Source organism: Desmodus rotundus, chromosome X (assembly GCF_022682495.2).
Source record: "Desmodus rotundus isolate HL8 chromosome X, HLdesRot8A.1, whole genome shotgun sequence".
In the NCBI taxonomy this organism is placed as follows: domain Eukaryota; kingdom Metazoa; phylum Chordata; class Mammalia; order Chiroptera; family Phyllostomidae; genus Desmodus; species Desmodus rotundus.
In genome coordinates this window covers 72,573,790-72,595,941 of record NC_071400.1, presented here as the reverse complement: position 1 = coordinate 72,595,941, position 22,152 = coordinate 72,573,790, and the positions used below count along the sequence as shown (strand labels likewise).

The window sequence follows — 22,152 nt, the reverse complement described above, 5'->3', positions numbered from 1 at the left end:
GAGGGAGAAAGAGAAGGAGAGAAACATCAATGTGAGAAACATCAATCAGGTGCCACTCACATGTGCCCCATACTGGGGACCAAACCTGCAACCCAGGCATGTGCCCTGAGAGGAAATCAAACTGGTGACCTTTCACTCTGTGGGATGACACCCAACCAAATGAGCCATGCTAGTCAGGGCTCTACTTGATTTTCTTAAAATACATTAAAGAAGCCAAGCCTTTGATAATATGTCTTGAGGGAAGGAGAGCATTGTGTATGTGGATGGTGTGCATTAGAGAGAAAAGCCAGAGACAAAATATCAGAGCACTGAAAGGGGACAACAGGGCCAAAGAGACTTCAGAGGATCTTAGTGATTTGAGGCCTTAGAAGGGGTTGGAAATCAGGAGGAAGACCCACTGGTCTCCTTCCTTTCATGTCTTCATGTTTTGCCTGACACTGTTAGAGCCAGGGACTGGCAGTTCTCATGAACTTGTTACTGGCATCAAATAGGCAGAAAGACTGAATAATGGTAATACTCATATTCCTAAGGGTACACACCTATAATGATTTCAGACTATTTTTAAAAATCTGCAAAGAAAATAAAATACTGACTATTCTACATTGCAATACCACAAAATTACAGCTGTATAAGTTTTTACTTAAGTTTTTACTTTATATAAACCAATTCTCATTCCCCTCCCCCAATTAACTTAGCATAGGATATTGTTTGCTTTTCTTCTGTATGTTGGATTTTTTATTCTTCTCTCACACACACATGAGAAAGAGGAATAACAGAATTTTAGAATGCATGTACATTTTAACAAAAATAAGGAAACTGAAATTGTAAAAAGTGCTGTTTTAGGAATTAGTACAGTGACTCTGCAAACATAAAGCAGTTAAATAAGAATATTAAAGAAAAAGCTGATTATTACCATTATAAGTCAGTTACCCTTCACAAATACTAAAGTTAGTGATAAAAGTGACTTACCTTCACATCCCTGTGAATTATGTTATTATCATGACAATAGCGTAGAGCTTCCAGTATCTGTCTCATATAATGACTATAGAAAAACAAAAGAAATATAAAATTGTAAAAAAACCTTTTATTTTTCAAACTTACTATACAGTTGCCCCTAGTTTGTAACTTCCCCCTTCATGGACACTTTCCAATTAAGTAGACAAGACTTATGGAATGTGAGACTTAATAATGAAAACTTGGCAGACTCATATGTTTATGAGGTTATGAAGAAATTATGTGTTCTATATTTTCTAAAATCTCTAAGTCAAAAGAATTTCACATAGTTCATAAGTAAAATAGCTTGCAAACTAAGAATTCAAGTTTAAAACATTAAAAAAAAAACCCTAACTATTCTCTGACACTCAGTGACTACTACTTAGTTCCACTGGATTGCTATTAAATGTACAGTGCTTAGAGGTACATCGAGGATCCTGACTAAGGGGTTGGGAGTCTTTTACCTGCCAGTAGACACTGGCTCCCTTGCCTTATTTCAACTTAGCTATAAGGACGAATTTAACAGGTGGGGAGAAAACCCTTATGGCTACAATTTCTTTTTGCAGAATAATCAAGTTTTAGTTGGGGCATCCATGAACAAAGCAGAGTTTGTATTGGGCCCAAGTCCTAGGAAGTCGGATTCCTCACATGGCCAACTGGGGTCAGCTAAGGCTCCCCATTGGGTGTAGGAGGAGTTAGCATTTTGAAGAACAGTCCTTAAAAAGTGGTAACAGGGCCTACTAGCAACAGGGTGTGACAAGAGTACTTTATTCAGTATTCCTTTAGAACTTACTTTGACTTCCCTCCATTCTAAAGTTCTTGTGAATTCTCGCTATTTTTTCTGTCTTTTTCATTTATTCTTCCTCTGTATTTTATTTCTTTTATATCTTTCTCATTTTTCCTATCATACCTCTTTCATCCTTATTTTTCCTTATTTTCCCCTTTTCCTTCCCCAACTGGGCATGACATAGAAGTGCATTATACTCAACATTATTTATTGCATAGTATTTACTGAATTTTGTTTTATCTTTCCAGATCTTGTATTTCCCACATTTTAAAATAAAAGAGAATTCAATAGTACTTAAAAATGACCTTGTGTGTGTGTTTGTGACTCAACATAAAAAAATTTCCTCACTCCTACTTTAAATTAAAAGACTTTTCCGTCAAGTTCCCTCTTTGGTTGCTACGATCTAACCAAACTCATATGAATGTCCCTCTAATTAGCACATGCATTATTTCATTTATTACAGTTGACCAGAGGTTTCATTTTTACAAAGAAAGGAAAACAAACAAACCCAGACTGTTCCTACACTTATTGTCTCCTCACAACTGGGCTTTCAGCAGAGAGCTAGAAACATGAAGTTAGTCCTTAGATGTTCCATTTTTCTTGCTTTGCAAATGAACAGATAAGGGGTTGTGGTCACATACTCTGCCTGGGCCAGTGCAGCCTGTAATTAAGTTTCTTTTTGAGTTAACAGTTCTTAACTTAGTGGCGTGACCCTTTCCTGGTTCAAATCAGGCTTTGGAGGACCTGTGACCCGCCCCCCAGAAATGGCAGAAGTCCTGAATGTGAAAGAGCTCTGTAAACCATGTACACAGGTATAAGCCATTCTTATTACAACATCATCATTATTGTTAAATTTAGTCAAGGATTTAGGAAGAGCCTATTTGTGTATCTAGATGTGAAAAATGGAGTAGTAAGTTTGAATTAGGTAACATGGATGGACACAGATTGTACTACACTATAGACTACTTTGGATAGATGGTACTAAGACAGCCACTTATATCTTTAGCTTAAAGAAAATTCCTCTCTCAAAGCCTTATTTGAAAAAACTCACTAAATGAGCATTTTAAAATCTGAGTATCAGCGCATTCAATTATTTGACCCAAATATCATACATATCCGAATCTCTGGGGCGTGTATGTGGGGGGTAGAATTGTTTTCTTCCCAGATATTATAGATTTAAACTGAGCTTTCTCCACACTCCCAGTCATGACCTGGGGGACGCTCTGCATGTGAACAGTGTATAAGAAAGCAAAATAGAGAACCAAAATCCACCCACATGTTCCAGAGAGTTCCTGACTAAACTTGAATCAAAGAGCTCCAAATCATGAAGCATCATGGTGGCCTATACTTTCAGAGAAAATCAGCAGTTTATGTTTTTTCACATCTTCCTTAAGGATCAGGAATGATGAGAACTCTGAGGAAGGAAAGAGCTGGCCAGCAATCTGCTCACTTCCTTTGGAAGGAGACGTTTCGGGGGTTGGTGGGGTGGTGAAAGAAAAGAAGGGAGGTGACTGAGTCTATTTTCCTTGTGAACTTCAGGTAGAAAGATTAATGTTCTTTACTAGGCAGAAGAGAACTTACCTCTGAAATGCCCTTAAGGATTACCTGTGACAAAGAGAACCTAGGCTCTTTGATGGCTTTCTAGAAGATGTCATATAAGCTGTACAACCCTCTGGGTATACAATGGAGAGGTTTCATATTGAAATGCTCCCCTCTGTGTATGTAATCCCACAAACCTCATGCAGAGGCCTCATCTATTCTGGGCCAGACGTGCATTTCTGGTGCAGGAGGGAAAGGTGCGGGAAGGAATGATGCAGGAAGCTGCCCTTGAAGGCTCAGACCTTTTTCTGTTTCAGCTGAGCCTTTTGATTGCTTGTATCTTGTAGTTATTTGTAAAGCTTGGTACTGAGTAAGAAGATCTCTGATTTGTGAGAATATGATTTCATAATTTGATCCTGTATGTTAGCTTACTCTACAACTCATCAACCCTGAAAGAACAGAGGTAATCACTAATTGGGTGGTAAGGACTGAACAGAGTTTTATTTTAGCCATGCTCTGCTGCTCCTCTTGAAGCTCAGCCAGTTGGAGAAAAACAACATTATCAATTTGATTACTTGGTGTCTGAGAGTCTTCCTGCAGTTGGTCTCACTAGAATACTGATGTAAGCTGAATTCCCCAACAATGAATCACAGAATCAGAGAGGAAGGAAGGTTAGAAGTCATCTGGTTTGACACTCTAACCAAAAGGAAGGATTTATGTGCCCTTGTTACATGGTCTTTGATTCTCTGCAATAGGGAACATACATAAGCACTTTCTGAGGCTGCCCCACCTCTTCTGTCATTTTTAGGAAGGGTTTTTAATAAATTATGTCAAACCTTTCTTTGTGCAGTGTCACATGTTGGTCCCAATGTTACTCTTTTCTGGTCTGTTCTGGAAAATTCCTTTCATAAAATCATCACTTTAACAGCATATATAGGTAGATTTTAAAACCAACAGCCTTTCATCACATGTATATAAACACCTACTTTTTCTATAAATCTTGAGATTGGGAGAGACCTCAAGTCATTTCACATATAACATCATCTCTGCCTGCAACTATTCTCCCTATCCTGACACCCAGCCCACTGGCAGTGACAAATGTGAACTTAAGGAAAAGCAATATGGGTGAGCGGAAACAGAGTAAAAGTGGGGCTGGTTTAACATCAACCCTGCCAGCACATATGCCAGGGACCCCAGTGTTATTGTGCTTCAAAAAGGAAAAGGTGATCTTCTTCCACCAAGCTTCACTAATTTTATAAAATCAACATTCAGAATTTTTAGTTTTCCCTATTTGATGCTGCTCTTGAAAGTACAAAAGGCAAGTTAGTTCAACTTCTTGAAGAAATAAATATAAACGATGATATGTAAAAGTCTGAGAGTTTCATGTAGTTGGATAAAGTGGTTTACCACTATTGCCATAAGAAAAATCAAGATGCCATTGACTATTTTTGGTATTAAAAATGCGTTTCAATTCTGAAGCACAATAAAGAATACAAATTTAAAATTATGATAAGAACCGCAAACAACAGAAATATGGGATTAAAAAAACCATAGCATGTGCTTGAATGAGCGTGCCACAAAAGAAAAAAGAGGTTATTTAGCCTCAGGTCTACCATGAATACATCAGGAGTTTAAAGAAGAAATTATAGTTTATGTAAACTTTCACTTGCTTCTTTTCTCTAGCTCCAGTAGTACAAAATAGCAGCTATTTCAAATTGAGTATATTCTTTATCTTGTGCTATAGCTATGGCTGTTCCATCTTCTGGGACTGGGGTCTGGGGCACTTCCACCTCAGGTAGGAGGAGGCAGGATAATGAATTTGAAGAAAGTCAAGCCACTCTGAGCTCAAAGCTGCATTAGGCAGTCTTCTAAGCTGTTTCCAGGTATATCTGTCCATGATGCCATACTTACAAAAAGAATGATAGGAGGGAGGAAGTTAAAAACATTTAATGGTAGCTGTTTCTTAAATGGTAGGAAATTTTCATACATCCTAATGGGTTTGTGGGCTTGAAGCTTTCAACATATTATGGTTGGTGAATGAGGAGATATGCTGTATCCTAGTAATTTATGTACTCCATGTATTAAGAAGGCAACCCATTGAAATGGGTATTTATGATATGACTATCACCAAAGCATAAAGCTTATTACTCTAAATCTATAAACAAGTAGCCCAGTACATGCCTCCTGCGATTTTTCATATTTACTCCCTATTTTGAGCTATAGTTCTTTACAACAACTCCTCCACTTAGGACAATGGTCACCATTTGACTGGGAGATCACACACTGGCCTGAGGCAAATATATTCAGCAGAAAAATTGTGCTTTTATTTCTGTTCCTTCTATTGTTCTGTGCTTTTCTTAGATTAACTGGTCACATAGCAAGTTGCTATCACTACAAGGTGAACCAAAGAACTAATGAGGCAATATCTGCCAAAAGACAAAAATCAAACACACAAAAAGTCCAAGTTAAATTGTACATGGTTCCTAAACTGTCAAATCCCCCGTTGTATAAAAGTCATGAGGTGGTGGGGGTTGGGAAACTGGGTAAAAGAGGTAAAGAGACTAAGAAGCACAAATTGGTAGTCACAAAATAGTCATGGGGAAGTGACTAAAGCACAGGAAATATAATCACTAATACTGCAGTAACTACGTATGGTGCCAGTTGGGGTACTGGAAATATTGAGGGAAATGCTATGTAAAGTACACAATTGTCTAACCACTAAGCTGTATACGTGAAATCAATATAAAATAAAATTGAAAGAAAAAAGTCATCAGGAATGGGAGAAACAGCAGTATTGATGAGAAACTGTAAACTCATATTAATAGATAAATTCTTTGTTCAGTATTTTGCATGTGCAGTTACTATTTGGTTCCACTAATGCACACGAAAACAGGTATGCTCCTTGTAGGAAAGAGCGGCAGCACGCTCATCATTGGTTTAAAGAATAGGCCACTTCATGTGGGGTTTTTGTTTTGTTTTCTCATTTCCTTCTTTTACATTCACCTTGACCTCTGGGGAGTTGATACAAATTACATACCTGGCTACAGCTTCACTGTATACAAAACCAGCGTCAGCTCTTTTTACGATTTCAAAACATAGATCTGCTCCATCCATACTGCAGAGAAATATGAAAAAGAATATAAGAAAAGAGGAAATTTCAGGATGAAAACATTGAAAGTGAAAACATTGTAACTAAGTTATTAATAGATTTACAACTAATGATTTTAATAAATTAGTTAAACCTTTTTCCCCCCTTCAATGAAAATTACACATAAATTATAAAGGATATTATAACCATTTTAACATTGAGAATTTACAGGGAAAAAACCAGGAAGAACAAGTACATGGTACCATCAAATAACTGAAGGTATGGAAAATGGGCTGTAAATTTTCTTTAGGCTGTCACAGCAAGAAGTCTCAGAAAAGGGCAATGCTGGGATTATAGGCATAATTTTGAATCAAATTCTGAAATTATCATTATCTAATCAAGTAATTAAATATTCTAAGGATACAACAAGAATTCTAAAACATTTAGCTATAGTTATCACCACTAAATGGGAATTCCAGCTACATACTGTGGAAGAAAAAAATGATTAGCTAATCCACAATTTATTTTTGTTTGTACTTCTATTACCAAAGTTAGTTGCTACAAACATATTTTAACAGTGATGTGTTGGTGACACAGTGTCTCTTATCTTGCCCCCAAACTTAAAATGATTCTCTTTTTCTTATCAGATCAGTAAGGCCTCTTGTTGTCTTGGCCACACCTTACTTCTTCTACTTACTCTAATGATTTTTCAAGAATACCTCACTCTCTAGGCACATGAATCTTATCACTACTCCATGAATATACCAGTTTCTTTCTTCTTTTTCTTTTTTAGCCACATGCTTCTGCATATATTACTTCTCTTATTCAAAACCTACTTTAATTCAATCTCACCTTCCTCCAAAAGTCCTCCAGATGATTAACAGCCACATTAAGTCCTTTTGCTTAAATTCTATAACCCCTTTTAGCCCATATCATAACATTTGGCACTTACATACAAACACATATATGTGTATACATAGAATTTTTGCCAGATCATTATATATATATTAATACAATTATTCAAATATTAATAGTTAACATTTTCATACTTTAAAGCTTATAAAGTATTTTGAAATTCAGTATCTCATTCATTCATTTATTCAGTAGCTCAGGCTCCAATATATCTTCTTCAGGTACTATACAGAGGAAATAGAGACTTCTAGAAGGGAAACAAAAGGGACTAACTATTCATTACTATTACCAATAATTACTAAATAGTTATAATAATAATCATTAGTAATATTACTATTCATCAATGATCATGGGAAGCACTTCTTTGTTATAGCTCCTTTCATTCTTATAATTATCCCATGAAGTCAGCATCCTTCTCATTATCAAATAATTTGTCTAAGTGAGTAGAAAACTATGTGACAGTGACAGGATTTAAGTGCCTGTCTATATATGTTTAATGCTCTTTCCATTATCTAGATGTATAGCTGCTGGGTGTGCAAGGACCAAATACACACACAAGGGGGGACCCCCCCAAAACAGAGTTATCTTCTAGAGGGTGGGTCCCTTATAGTACAGGCTTCTCCCGCTAGGTGAGTGTTCTAGGAACCCATCTGTATCAGTGTACCAGCTGGTATTGTTGTGAGAGGCTGCGTTCGGTTTTGGTGAATTCTTTTGGAAGAATCTTTCGATGTGTTTGTACATTTCATAATGGGTGATTTTACGAACATACCTGCCCACACAGAGCTGAGTGTTCAGCAGTTTTTGAACAAAAATGGCATGACCCCTGTGACCCACCCTCCCTATTCACCCAATCCCAACATGAGCAACATTTTAATTATTTTCCCAGATGATAAAAGTCCTCAAAGGGAAACATTTTGCCGATGTGGAAGAGGTGAAAAAAAAATTGCAGAAGTACTAAAAGTTATCAAAATCGAGGAGTTCAAAAACTGTTTTGATCAGTGGAAATACGTCTTACTAGGTGTATTGCATCAAATGGAGAGTAGTTTGAAGGCGACTGAAGTTTAAACATGCAAGAATCAATTTATAATTTCTATAAATATATTCCCTTTTTGGGGGACCCCTTCGCATCTAAGCTCAACAGTTCAACAATAGCATAAAGTCCTAAAAAACTGGTATATTTCATACTTTCAATATGTTCACCTCCAATTCCCAGAAGACTGAGCACACAGTAAATATTTAATGAACAGTTGGTTATGTTATTTAAATCTCGGTGTGGTTTTATGTAAATGAAAATACTTTCACATTTATAAAAGGCTTTACAAATTTCACCTAGTTTCCACTTCACAGCTAATGAACATTTTCCAATGTCAAATAGAATTCTTCACCAAAATAATTCTTACAATGGCCTAGTCTATTCTGAAGTATAGCAGCATTTATTTTCCACCATCAGAAACAAAGCCCAGATGAACATAACCGTGAATCTTTGTGAACTACCCTGATCACCTGCTGTAGTAAAAGTGCTACAAGTGGAGTTATTAGGTCAAGGAGCACATACAATAATGCACTTGATACACACAGTTGGAAAAACTCTAGCAATGTATTCTGCCACTACTGAGTGAAAGTGTCCTTTCTCCTATCTTGCCTCCACTAGGATGACTATTATTTTTAATTTTTGCCAATTAGGAGAGAAAAAAGTCATTCATGATTGCTTTAATTTGTATTTCCTTGATTACTAGAGAGGCTGAATATTTTTAATCTCTTGTATTGTGGAGAGAAAGGATACTATTTTTAAAGCTGGCTGCAGTTTAAGCTGGCTGGTTGATCTATGAGGACTAAACACACCTCACCCAGAGAAAATTATAGTTTTGTTTAGGTGTTTTCCTTTTTAATTGTGAAATGTGACGGTAAGCACTATTCAATGTAGATGAGAGAGAAGTTAGGCAAAGGAGAGAGCTAAACTGATTGCATCTGTCCTGAGAGCTAGAGGAAGGCTTACGGAGGGACCTGAAAGAGGGAAACAGAGTCTTTAGAGTAGGAGAAGGTAGTAAGGTGGTGAGAGGCCATCCTATGGAGGAAACCAGTCAGTGAGAAGTAACTGGAAATTATTTACTGCACTGTGCTACAATTATTGGCATGGATCAATCCAATTTTTCTGGTCATATCTGAAATGTTAGTACTTGAAATGACAATCTCATATCAAGCAACATAAATGAAAGTAATCTGTAGTTACAGTGGAAAGGAATCTTAAATAAAAATAACTGCCAACCTAAAATTCTATTTTCACCAATAAAATTCAGACAATTGTAACTGAATAAAAATAAAAAATAAAAAAATTAAATTAAAAAAATTAAGATAAGAAAATTCTTTCAGATAAGCAAAAAAACCAAGAGAATTTGCCACCAGTATACCCATTCCTAAAGGAAATACAAAACAGTATTCTTCAGATAGAGAAAAATGAAGTCAAATAAAAACTCAGAGATGCAGCATCATGAAAAACATAAAATGTGGTAAATATGTATAGTCATGTACCACTTGACTATGGGAATATGCATGAAAAATATGTTGTTAGTCAATTTCATCATTGTATGAACATCCTAGAGTGCACGTACGCAAATCTAGATAGTACAGCCTACTGCACACCTAGGCTATAGGTACACCATTGTGACTGTAGATGAATCTAAATGAACAATGACTATAGAAAACCATTTTCTCACTCCCTCTCTACAGTGAGAGATTATAAAACAGTGACTATTCTGAGAGAGAGAGAGAGAGAGAGAAGACTGATTTTAAATAAAAATACTTGACAACAATAACATAAGTCAGGAGGCATACTGCAAGTTCTAGGACAACCACTAAGTTCTGCAACTTTTTTTAAATGTCAGGGGCCTTTTGTACTCTGAAAGATTACTGAGAGCCCCAAAGGGACTGTGTTTCTGTGGGGTTTATCTATCAATATTTGCTCACAATGGCAGATATACAAGTTTTCCAAAATTCTAATTTTCACTTGAAAATTTGAATTTCATCACTGGCAACAACTACTGTGAGTTGTTTCCCTGGAAGCAGCAGGCTCACTTTGCTCATTTTTGAATAAATGTCTGTCACATACCCAAATTAGCATAACTGTTGGTTTGTCTGTTAGTCACTCTTTCAAGTAAAAATGGTGTCACACACACACACACACAAATAGTTCACCTTATAACTCAAGAAACTGCATAAGTGCTTTTCTAAGGCCCCAAAACATTTAAAGTACTGTAATCACTCAGAGTATGTTTCCTAATCACAATATAGTTATGTTAGAAATAAATTAAAAAATAACTAGAAAATCTCTAAATGCTTAGAAATTGAGAAATGCATGCTAAATAACCTATGACTCAAAGGAAAAATTATATTAAAAATTAGAAAATACTTCTAACAACAATAATGAAAACAATACATACCAAAACTCATGCAGGACTGAGGCATTACATTTCCCAATTGGGGTGGTGTCATTATTAGACCAGCAAATATAGAACTGACTGAAAGGAGGTGTTGGGGTATAAATCAAATCTAAATCTCCCAGTATGAGAAAGTTATTCTCGCATACACTCTTCAGTGTTGGAGAAACTTTTCTTGAATTAGGTAATCCACCATTGATGGAAAACCACATCAATACAATCTCTCTGGAGGGCAATTTTATAGTGCTTGACAAAAATCTTAATACAACTGTAATTGAATAACAATAAAAAAAATGTACATGTCTTTTGACCTAATAATTTCATTCCAAGGGAAATAATCAAGGCTATGTGCCAAGTTTTAATGACCAGGATTTATCATAAGTATTGATAATACAGAGAAGTGAGAAACAACCTAGATGTCCAACATAGGAGAATGGTTAAATAAATTGTGGTAAACCCACAGAGTAGAATATTATGCTGCCATTGAAATGATGCTACAGGAGAACCAAGATGGCGGCATAGGTAGACACACTGTGCCTCCTCGCACAACCAGAACTGACAGAGAATCGAACAGCAAGGGGGACTGACACCAAGGAAATAAAAAATAAACATTCATAGAGACCGGTAGGAAGGGCGGAGACGGGAACCGGGGTGGAGAGGACTCGCGTGGCTGTGGTGGGACTGAGACTGGAGGAGTGTGGGACGAAGGGGGCAGGCAGTCCGAGCACTAGCAGACCCTGCGGCCCCACATTCGCGCACAGATAAACTGGACGAACAGCGGGGAGTGAAGCAGACCGCACAACCCAGGTCTCCAGTTCGGGGAAATAAAGCCTCAAACCTCTGATTGAAAACACCCGTGTGGGTTGGGGCGGCAGCAGGAGAGACTCCCAGCCTCACAGGAGAGGTCATTGGAGAGACCCACAGGGGCCTAGAGTGTGCACAGGCCCACTTACTCGGGAACCAGCACCAGAGTGGCCCAGTTTGATTGTGGGTGTCGGAGTGGGGGATTGAAAGTGGGAGGAGAGTGAGGCGGGCGCCATTGCTCCCACTCGGCTCCTCCCCCACGTACAGCGTCACAGCGCAGCAACCAGCATTACCCCGCCCTGGTGAACACCTAAGGCTCCGCCCCTTAAAGTAACAGACATGCCAAGACAACAACAAAAAAATGGCCCAAATGACAGAACACTTCAAAGCTCCAGAAAAAATACAACTAAGCGAGGAAGAGATAGCCAACCTATCGGATGCACAGTTCAAAACACTGGTTATCAAGATGCTCACAGAATTGGTTGAATCTGTTCGAAAAGTAGATGAAAAAATGAAGCCTATGCTAAGAGAAACAAAGGAAAATGTACAGGAAACCAATAGTGATGCGAAGGAAACTGGGACTCAAATCAATGGTGTGGACCAGAAGGAAGAAAGAAACATCCAACCAGAAAAGAATGAAGAAACAAGAACTCAGAAAAATGAGGAGAGGCTTAGGAACCTCCAGGACATCTTTAAACATTCCAACATCCAAATCTAGGGGTGCCAGAAGGAGAAGAGGAAAAACAAAAAATTGAAAACTTATTTGAACAAATAATGAAGGAGAACTTCCCCAGTCTGGCAAAGGAAATAGACTTCCAGGAAGTCCAGGAAGTTCAGAGAGTCCCAAAGAAGCTGGACCCAAGGAGGAACACACCAAGGCACATCATAATTACATTACCCAAGATTAAACGCAAGGACCTACATCCAAGATTACTGCATCCAGCAAAGCTATCATTTAGAATGGAAGGGAAGATAAAGTGCTTCTCAGATAAGGTCAAGTTAAAGAAGTTCATCATCACCAAGCCCTTATTATATGAAATGTTAAAGGGAGTTACCTAAGAAAAAGAAGACCAAAAATAGGAACAGTAAAAATGACAGCAAACTCACAGTTATTAACGACCGCGCCTAAAACAAAAACAAGAGCAAACTAGGCAAACAACTAGAACAGGAACAGAACCATAGAGATGGAGATCACATGGAGGGTTGTCAATAGGGGAGTGGGAGGGGGAGAGGGGGGGAAAGGTACAGAGAATAAGTAGCATAGATGATAGGTGGAAAATAGACAGGGGGAGGGTAAAAATAGTGTAGGAAATGTAGAAGCCAAAGAACTTGTAAGTATGACCCATGGACATGAACTATAAGGGGGGGAATGTGGGAGGGAGGGGGTGGGCAGGATGGAGTGGAGTGGGGGGGGAAATGGGACAACTGTAATAGCATAATAAATATATTTTAAAAAATGCTTTAATTAAAAAAAAGAATAATTGTTGTTTTGTTTTGTTTCTTAATTATGAACTTGGTTTTAAAAAGCATTTTGATCTATATACATTTGTCAAACAAAATTTTTATGAATTAAAATACAGAATTATGTTCCAAAAAACAAAAAAAAGAAATGATGCTACAGAAGTATATTTATTGATATAGAAAGATGTTCACAATATATTAGGATATATAAACATATAGTCTGCATATATGTGTGCATGCAGATGCATTGAATAGTTTTTGAATATTATAACAGAGTGTTAAAGAGTGGATGGGTAGGACTGTATTTGCGTTTTTTGTTTATTTGTTTTTACGTCTACTTTTAAAACATGAACAGGTACTACCACTTCTGTTACGCTAAAAACAGTTCTAAGTGTTAAAAAAAAACATCCCTTTCTGAATACAGCTAAACAGTATTTACAGAGCAGTGTACATCCATAAATTTGTTTTAAAACTTTAAGTTATTGAAATAACAGAAATATTACAAGTATTGATGTCAAATATTAAAAAAATAAGAAAAGCTAAAGCTAGTGAGAACAAAATTTTAAAAACAGCAAATTAAATCAGGTAAAGACAGAAGGAAGTAATAATGAACAAAGATTAATGAAGAACAAACAAACAACATAGAGCAACAGAAAATAAAAAAATAGGTTCTTTGAAAAGATTAATAAAATGGATCCAGAAAATCCCCGTTTGGAAGCTGAACAATATGCTTTTATTATCCAGATCTCAGAATAAATCATTAGAAAATATTTTAAACTGAATAACAAAAATAAAAACATCAAAACTTATAAAATGCAGATAAAGTACTACCTAGTGGGAAATTTTCTGTTGTAGATGTATATATTAGAAAAGAAAGGCCAAAAATTTATGAACTAGCATCTGTTCTATATAAGTTATATGAAGATCATCAAATTAAACTCAAAACAAATTGGAAGGAAATAATGACAGAAATTAATGAAATGGAAAACAAACAAACAGATATAAGAAGGATAAAGAAAGCTAACAGTTGTTCCCTATGAAATGATGGATCTTTGGCAAGGCTGATTAAAAAAAGAGAGAAGACACATATAGAAGCCAATATCAGGAATGAAAAAGATAGCATTTCATATCCTGCAGACATTCAAAGGATGGTATTGAAACTCTATGCCACAAATATGAAATGGACAAATTCCCTCCAAAATAAAACTCATAAAAATGGACACAAAAAGAACTAGAAAACCTGAATAATTCTTTACTGATTAAAGGAACTGAATCAGTAATTAAAAACCTTCTGGCATAGAAAACTTTAGGCCTGGATGGAATTTCTGACAAGTGCTATTGAACATTTTGAGAAGAACTAAAATGAATAAAAAGCAGGAACAGCCTCCAATTCAATTTATGAAGCTAGCTTAACCTAGATACAGAAACACATTAAGGACAGCATGAGAAAATTAAAGAACAATCTCACTAATGAATGTAGATGAAAGTAACCCATATAAAACATTACCAAACCGAAACGGCAATATATAAAATTACATCAGGATAAAGTTGTGTTTACCAGAGAAATGTAAAACTGTTTTCACATTTGGAATTCAATTAATAATATTTTGAACACTGACATACAAAAATGTCCACTCCAACAACTCATATTCAAAATATTCTGGAGGTCCCAGCCAGTGCAATAAGGGCAAGATAAAGAAATAAAATGTGTAAAAATTGAAAACAAGTGAACTGTCATTATTTACAGATGGTGTAATTGCATATATATAATGTCCAAAATAATCTAAGGTAAAATTTAAATTAATCAGAATTTAGAAAATTCATTGTTGTACATCAAATAAAAAATTTAAAGAATGTTCTTAAGAATGCAGAAATAAGTATCATAGAAAGATGTACAAGATCTCTATGGAAAAAAGCATGATATTTTTTAAATTAAGATAAGATAAATTAAATAAGGAAAATAAATGGAGAGAAAATTATCCTGGTCACAGACTAGAAGACTCCATATTGACAAGAGCCAATCTTCTCCAAATTGAAGCATAAATTCAATGGAATTCCAATCAAAATACAAACAGGTTTTGTGGAAAATGTCAAGGAGAATCTAAAATGCACATGGAATTGCAAAAGGACAAGGACACCCAAGAGAGTTTGGGAGAATAATAAAGTGGGGAGATTTGCTACACTTGATTTCAAAATTTCATAACATAAAGCATAGTAATTAAGACTTTGCTACTGACACTAACATAGGGCAGATAAACAGGACAGTCGAACATAACAGAGAACCTAGAAACAGAACCCTATGTGTCTTTGAATCACATATGGATGCTTGATTGGTGACAAATAGATGATTGCAGAGTACTGGGCAAAGATGTTCTCTTCAAATAAACATACAAGGTCTGTATGGAAAAAGTTGAGCCATTGTTAATATAATGAGAACGGTTTATATGACATTGATATACTCTGGCAGCCAAGGAGAGTGGACAGGCATGTGCATATGTGATCAATGACGATGTCACTGTACTAGTTAGTGGGGGCTGTAGACTCCATTGAGTGAGTGTGTGTACTATGTGGCCATTGCATTCAAAATGACTGAGCAAGTAGAGCAATGAATCTGCATCAAATTTTGTGTTAAGCTTGAACATTCCTCTGTGGAAACTATTTGGATGATTCAGAAGGCCGCAGCTATGGGCAACTGGTGATTGGCAGCTTCATCATGACAACACACCTGCTCACACATCATGTCTTGTGCAGAGTTTTGTGGTGAAACATCAACTCACCAGGTGACTCAACCCCAGTACAGTACAGATTTGGTGCCCACCGACTTCTGACTTTTCCCAAGACTAAAATCACCTTTGAAAGGGAAGAGATTTCAGGCCGTCGATGAGGTTCAGGAAAATGCAGTGGGGCAGCTGATGGCGACTGGGAGAACTCTGTGAGGTCCCAAGGTGCCTACTTTGAAGGGGACTGAGGCATCATTGTCCTATGTACAATGTTTCTTGTATCTTGTATCTTCTTCAATAAATGTCTGTATTTTTCATATTACATGGATATGTAGTTATTTATTTCTTTCTTTCTGTATGTATTTATTTCTTTATCTTCTGGATAGACCTTGTATGTTTATGTGGACTGGGAGATATATATCTGAATGCTCATAGCAGCACTGTTCACCATGGCCACCAAGGGATAACAACCCAAATGTCTATCAGTAATAGAACAGATTAAAGTATTGGTATATTCACACACAGAATATTACAGAGCAATGAAAAAAATTACAGCTACACAAAAGAATTTGGCTGATACCTAAAGATAAACACTGAGTGAAGGAAGCAGCACAGCAAAATATAAATTGATTTCCTTCACATATAGTTCAAAAACAGTAATAATCTTATTTTGTTGTGATGAATAATTAAAGCTAGCATTTTTGAGTGCTTACTATGTGACAGGTATTTACATGATTAGTTCACAGAGTGGTTACAAGTCTATGAGGTAGGTATTATTACCAACCCTATTTTACATATGAGAAAACTGAGAAAGCAAAGGTTAAGTAACTTGCCCAGGAGATCACATAGATATTTAGTGGCAGAGCCAGGATTCAAACTCAGGCAGTCAGATTTCAGAGTCCATGTGCTGTTCCCCTCAAAATGCTCAGGTTACAGAGAGGGAAACTTCTGAGTTTAGCTCAAGGGTCTGAGTTACTTAATGAAAGGTAAGAGATTACAGCTAAGTAAGCAAAATCATATTATAAGGAGGGCTGTGTATAACAAATCAATTTTCATGCCTGTTTACAGGGGGCCCCATGCTCCAGAACCAAGTAGTGGGATCTTTGGTGCAAAGCTTCCATCTCTATCATCCCAGGTGATACATGAGAATACTGTATTGTTGATATGGTTTAAATGAATTCTCCATAGTTAATGTTTGCCAATAAACGCTTTAATCCTTGCATATTGCTTATGGTACTGTCCTGAAGTATTCTCAAATGTCCAAAAACCACCACCTTTTCCCAATGTTCTACTTATGCTCCTGCTAGGAATGTCCTCTGTTCACTTTTCTGTCTGTCTCTCTCCTGTACTGATGTTGATGTCCTTCACCAACTTTGTAAAAGCTTGCCTGCCTGTTCCAGCTCCCAACTGTTTCCCCCACTGACCTCTCAGAACCCTAATAACTGTGCCTCTCTATGGTCATTTAGACCTACACTACTAGTTATTATTATTTATGTCGTGCATAGGCACCTGTCTGGTTTGTACAATTTCACTATAAACAACTTGAGGGCATAAAAAGGTCTTTTATCATCAGCATAATATTCCACACATTGATGAATATTTACAAATATTTATTGGTGGTAAATTCATTTTTGTGGGAAGGAGTGATTAGAATAACACATGTTGGAGTTCCAGTGGAAGGAAAGAGTACATCTTTGAGGAGTCAGTCTTCGTGGAGTAAGCAGCCTCTCAGATGGGGGACAGGGAGAATAGGAGAGGATGAGAAAGACAGAGTGAGAGAATGTGGAAGTGGTCAGCAGTTAAGAGGAAAGAGGAAAGCAGCATCTTAAGGCATTTCTTCTGACAAGCAAACAACAGTAAGGCTTGAAGCACTACAAAATATGACAACATGTTAGGTGGACTTGGAGTAAATTGTAGGAATATTTAAGGGGCTATAATTTGAGCTAAACTCTCCATTCCTACCTATACTATAAACAGGAGACAATCAAATCCTTTCAGGATAAACTTGGACAGGGACCAGAGAAGGTACTTACATAGGATTGTGAACTAGGACATGTAAGTAGATAGAAACCTTCATTTTTACAATGGGGAAAGGGGGTGTTCACTGTAACAGGAATTGTTTAAAAAAGAAATTCTGATATACTGTCAAATACACTAAAATGACAGGATCTTGCGAGCCGTAATCAATGTTGTTTGACAATGGTGCCTCCTAGTGGATGAGGAGACTGCAGCTACAAGAGACAGCAAATGATCCTAGTTTAGGAGATTGGATGTTTATGTTAACATGCTCCTCTGTATGGTTTTCTAAAATCCCCAGCACAGAAAGGGAGATAGTTGACAGCAATAACTATCAGCCTTCAGTGTTCTCATTAATCCTTATGGCTAAACACTCACCTCCTCAACCTCCAACATTCACACACACACACACACACACACACACACACACACATTCTTATTCTTTTAGTTAAGGTTCTGAAGGAAAAAAAAATGAGGGGGAAGGGCTTCCAGATATAAATCACAATGAGTCACATCACAGAATTTTAGAACTATAAATTCAATTAAAAGACTTGCTGTAGGTCAGTAACTAATTAATGGCAGTTGGGACTAGAACTTCAGCTTCCTGAGTCTCAGACCCCTGCGTAACTCCATGCTTCCTGCTCACTTTTTTTTGAAAAAGAAGGGTACACTTGGAGGGATCACAATACCTGATATCAAACTGTATTACAAGGCCACTGTAATCAAAACAGCCTGGTACTGGCATAAAAAACAGGCACATAGACCAATGGAAAAGAACAGAGAGCCCAGAAATAAACTCAAGTCTATACGGTCAATTAATATTTGACAAAGGAGGCAGGAGCATAAAATGGAGCAAAAACAGCCTCTTCAACAGATGGTGTTGGGAGATCTGGACAGCTACGTGCAAAAAAATGAAACTCGATCACCAACTTACGCCATACACGAAAATAAACTCAAGATGGGTAAAAGACTTAAATATAAGTCGTAACACCATAAAAGTCCTCGAGGAAAACATTCGCAGGAAAATCTCAGACATTCCACGCAGCAACATCCTCACAGACATGTCCCCTAAAGCAAGGGACATAAAGGAAAGAATAAACAAATGGGACCTCATCAAAATAAAAAGCTTCTGCATGGCTAAAGAAAACAGCACCAAATTACAAGGAGAACCAACAGTATGGGAAAACATATTTGCCAATGATACCTCAGACAAGGGCCTGATCTCCAAAATATATAAAGAACTCACACGACTCCACTCCAGGAAGACAAACAACCCAATTAAAAAATGGGCAAAGGACTTGAACAGACACTTCTTCAGGGAAGACATACAGAGGGCCCAGAGACATATGAAAAGATGCTCAGCATCACTACCCATCAGAGAGGTGCAAATCCAAACCACAATGAGGTACCATCTCACATCAGTCAGAGTGGCCAACATAAACAAATCCACAAACAAATGTTGGAGAGGATGCGGAGAAAAGGGAACCCTTGTGCACTGTTGGTGGGAATGCAGACTGGTGAGGCCACTGTGGAAAACAGTATGGAATTTCCTCAGAAAACTAAAAATGGAACTGCCCTTTGACCCAGCAATTCCGCTGCTGGGATTATACCCTAAGAACACTGAAACACCAATCCAAAAGAACCTGTGCACCCCAATATTCATAGCAGCACAATTTACAATAGCCAAGTACTGGAAGCAACCTAAGTGTCCATCAGCAAACGAGTGGATCCAAAAACTATGGTATATTTACACAATGGAATTCTACGCAGCAGAGAGAAAGAAGGAGCTTATACCCTTTGCAACAGCATGGATGAAACTGGAGAGCATTATGTAAGTGAAATAAGCCAGGAGGTGAGGGACAAATACCATATGATCTCACCTTTAACTGGAACATAATCAATAGAAGAAAAAAGCAAACAAAATATAACCAGAGACATTGAAGTTAAGAACAATGTAACAATAGCCAGGGCGGGGGGTGGGGTGGGGGCAGGGACAGTGGGAAGAGGGGATTACAGGAACTACTATAAAGGACACATGGACAAAACCAAGGGGGAGGGTGGAGGGGGGGGAGGGAGGTGGGTTCACCTGGGGTGGGGTGGAGGGATGGGGAGAAAAGGCATACAACTGTAATTGAATAACAATAAAAAAAAAAAAAGAAGGGTACACTTTTCCTTTAGTATAATATGGATGTAGGTGGGTTGATGAGAGGATAGTGATATTCTACTTTTTCAAAGGACTTTAAAAAAGTTACTGAATATTTTCACAAGGGAATTGCACCTGCGCTTTCTTTCCCTTTGGACCAGGAGACAGAAGGGATTTTATAGTGCTAGTAAGAAGTCTCTGTTCTCAGCACCAGATCTACAGAGTCCATCTAAGACACCGGTTACTAAATGGCCCTTGCTATATTTGCACAGAGTAAAGTGTCCAAAGGCCTGGGTCCTTGAACTTTTTTCTCTTTCCTACACTACCCTCCCAATCTTTTAACTTCATTAATTCTAAAAACAATTGTGCAAATACCTTACATGCAATTCTTTATCTATGGGATGTACTAGTTCACCTAGTTTAAGCACATTTATTTGCTAAGTTTTAGGTTTCTTAGACTTCTGGTCTAGTTCCACTTACTTTCCTTTGCAGGTGAGAGCCAGGATAGTACCTCTGCTACTCAAAACCAAATCAATCATAATCATTGTATCAGTTTACTTTCTATCCTGCATAATTTCTCATAACTTTGGTGTGGGTTAGTATCTATGATTCTTCCTAAGACTCTCTAGCTCTTCTTTTTGCCTCTTCTCTCTAGAAATACAGTTCTCCCTCATGCTCCTCAATGCCTTTTTTTCATGCAGAGGCAGGTTCCTCAGTGCACTCCCTGCCCCCACTACCAGCAAAGTCCTTGGCCCACAGGAGGGAGCACACCTTCAAACAATGTAGATATGAAAACCCCAACATACTCCTTCTAGCCATTTGCTTAATTCAAGGTTCAGGGTCATTCTTTGACAGTTATACTTCTGGCATGTCCTCTGTTTATCCGTCTCTTACAACATCAAAAAAACTTTACATAATCATGCCAGACCCTGATGTGGTCTTACAGATGAGGAAGTGGGCTAGTTTGGAAAATGATCTCATCCTAAGCAAACACACCAGGGATTAAAAATTAATCACATAGTTAATTATTGATTTTCTGTTTTCATTTTACTGCCATTTGCACTCTGAAATCAAACTAGATGGTATAATTCCTACTTCTGGGTAAGTTCCTCCCATCATAAAAAAGTTAATGTTGGTACTTATAAAACTCTAGATGTACAGATAGAAACAAAAACAGAGGCACATAGCACAAGGGTCTGCCCAAGATTGAATTGTTTCAACTTAGCAAGAAAAAAGGAACCATTATTCTGCCCTCATGAGAAGATTCCATATGTATAAATTGTTTCCAAGTTTCAAATACAACAAAGAAAAATATAGGAGTTCTTGAATGGCCACATAACATCATAGCCAATGTGCAAAGGGCAACAAAATTCTGTATGTAGAGAAACAGAAGTCGGCAGTTAACCAGACAGATCCTTTGAGTATTATAGGAAGACACATAACCCTCATAGACTATGATTTTCACATTAGTCCCTCCTCTTGGATAAGATACTGAAGGTTTCTGCTAAATGAAAATATGTTAATAGCTAAAAGCAAAGATTTACTGAGCATTTAACTATATACCAAGTGTCATTTTAAGTGCTTTGCATGTAATAACTTACTTAATACCTGTGACAACACAAGGAGACAGGTACTATTTTGCAGATGAGGAAATTGAGGCTTAAGACAAATGTTATATAACTTGTTCAAGGCCATAGGGTTAGAAAGTAGTGGGGATGGGATTTGAATCTAAGCCATCTGGCTCCAGCATCCTAAGGCTCTACAATAAATAGAATTTATGACAATGACAATTCCTTCTAAGGGAGGGAGTGAATGGGGACAGGGATACAAGCCAGACCTTTCTGAATAAACTCTATTCACAATCTAAAAACAAAATTGAATCGAATCAAGAGGAAAAAAAGAGGCAATCCTTAAAATTAGAAATGATTGATGCACCCACCCTAGTGAGGGACATTTTTTTGGTAAACTTGTTTTCATTTTGGAAAATATTTATGAATAAATAGTTTTACATTAAAAAAACCCACAAATGATGCAGGTATCTGAATAAGATTGGTAGAGTTCTGGTTGTGATATTACACTACTTTTGCAAAGTGTCAATGGTGGGAGAAACTGGGCAAAGTCTAAAAGGATCTCTCTATATTACTTCATTTAGCTGCATGTGAACCTATGGTTACCTCAATAAAAACTTTAACTGAAAAAAAAAACCTAGTAAACAGACCTAATTCTATATCAAGCTTGTGGCATAACCACAAAGA

The 22,152-nt window shown here is 37.2% G+C and overlaps 1 protein-coding gene across 10 annotated transcripts in view; it reads right to left on the bottom strand.

Moving 5' to 3' along the window:
• Positions 1-22,152, bottom strand: part of CASK (calcium/calmodulin dependent serine protein kinase) — a 439,221-nt gene that overhangs the window by 213,326 nt on the left and 203,743 nt on the right. For all 10 annotated transcript variants that reach the window (XM_053917273.2, XM_045187586.3, XM_053917276.2 and 7 more), the window contains exons 4-5: positions 6,357-6,434; positions 970-1,042 (exon numbers count right to left, since the gene is read on the bottom strand). In XM_053917273.2, coding sequence (XP_053773248.1) covers positions 970-1,042; positions 6,357-6,434 — 151 coding nt within the window. The remainder of the gene's footprint in view (positions 1-969; positions 1,043-6,356; positions 6,435-22,152) is intronic.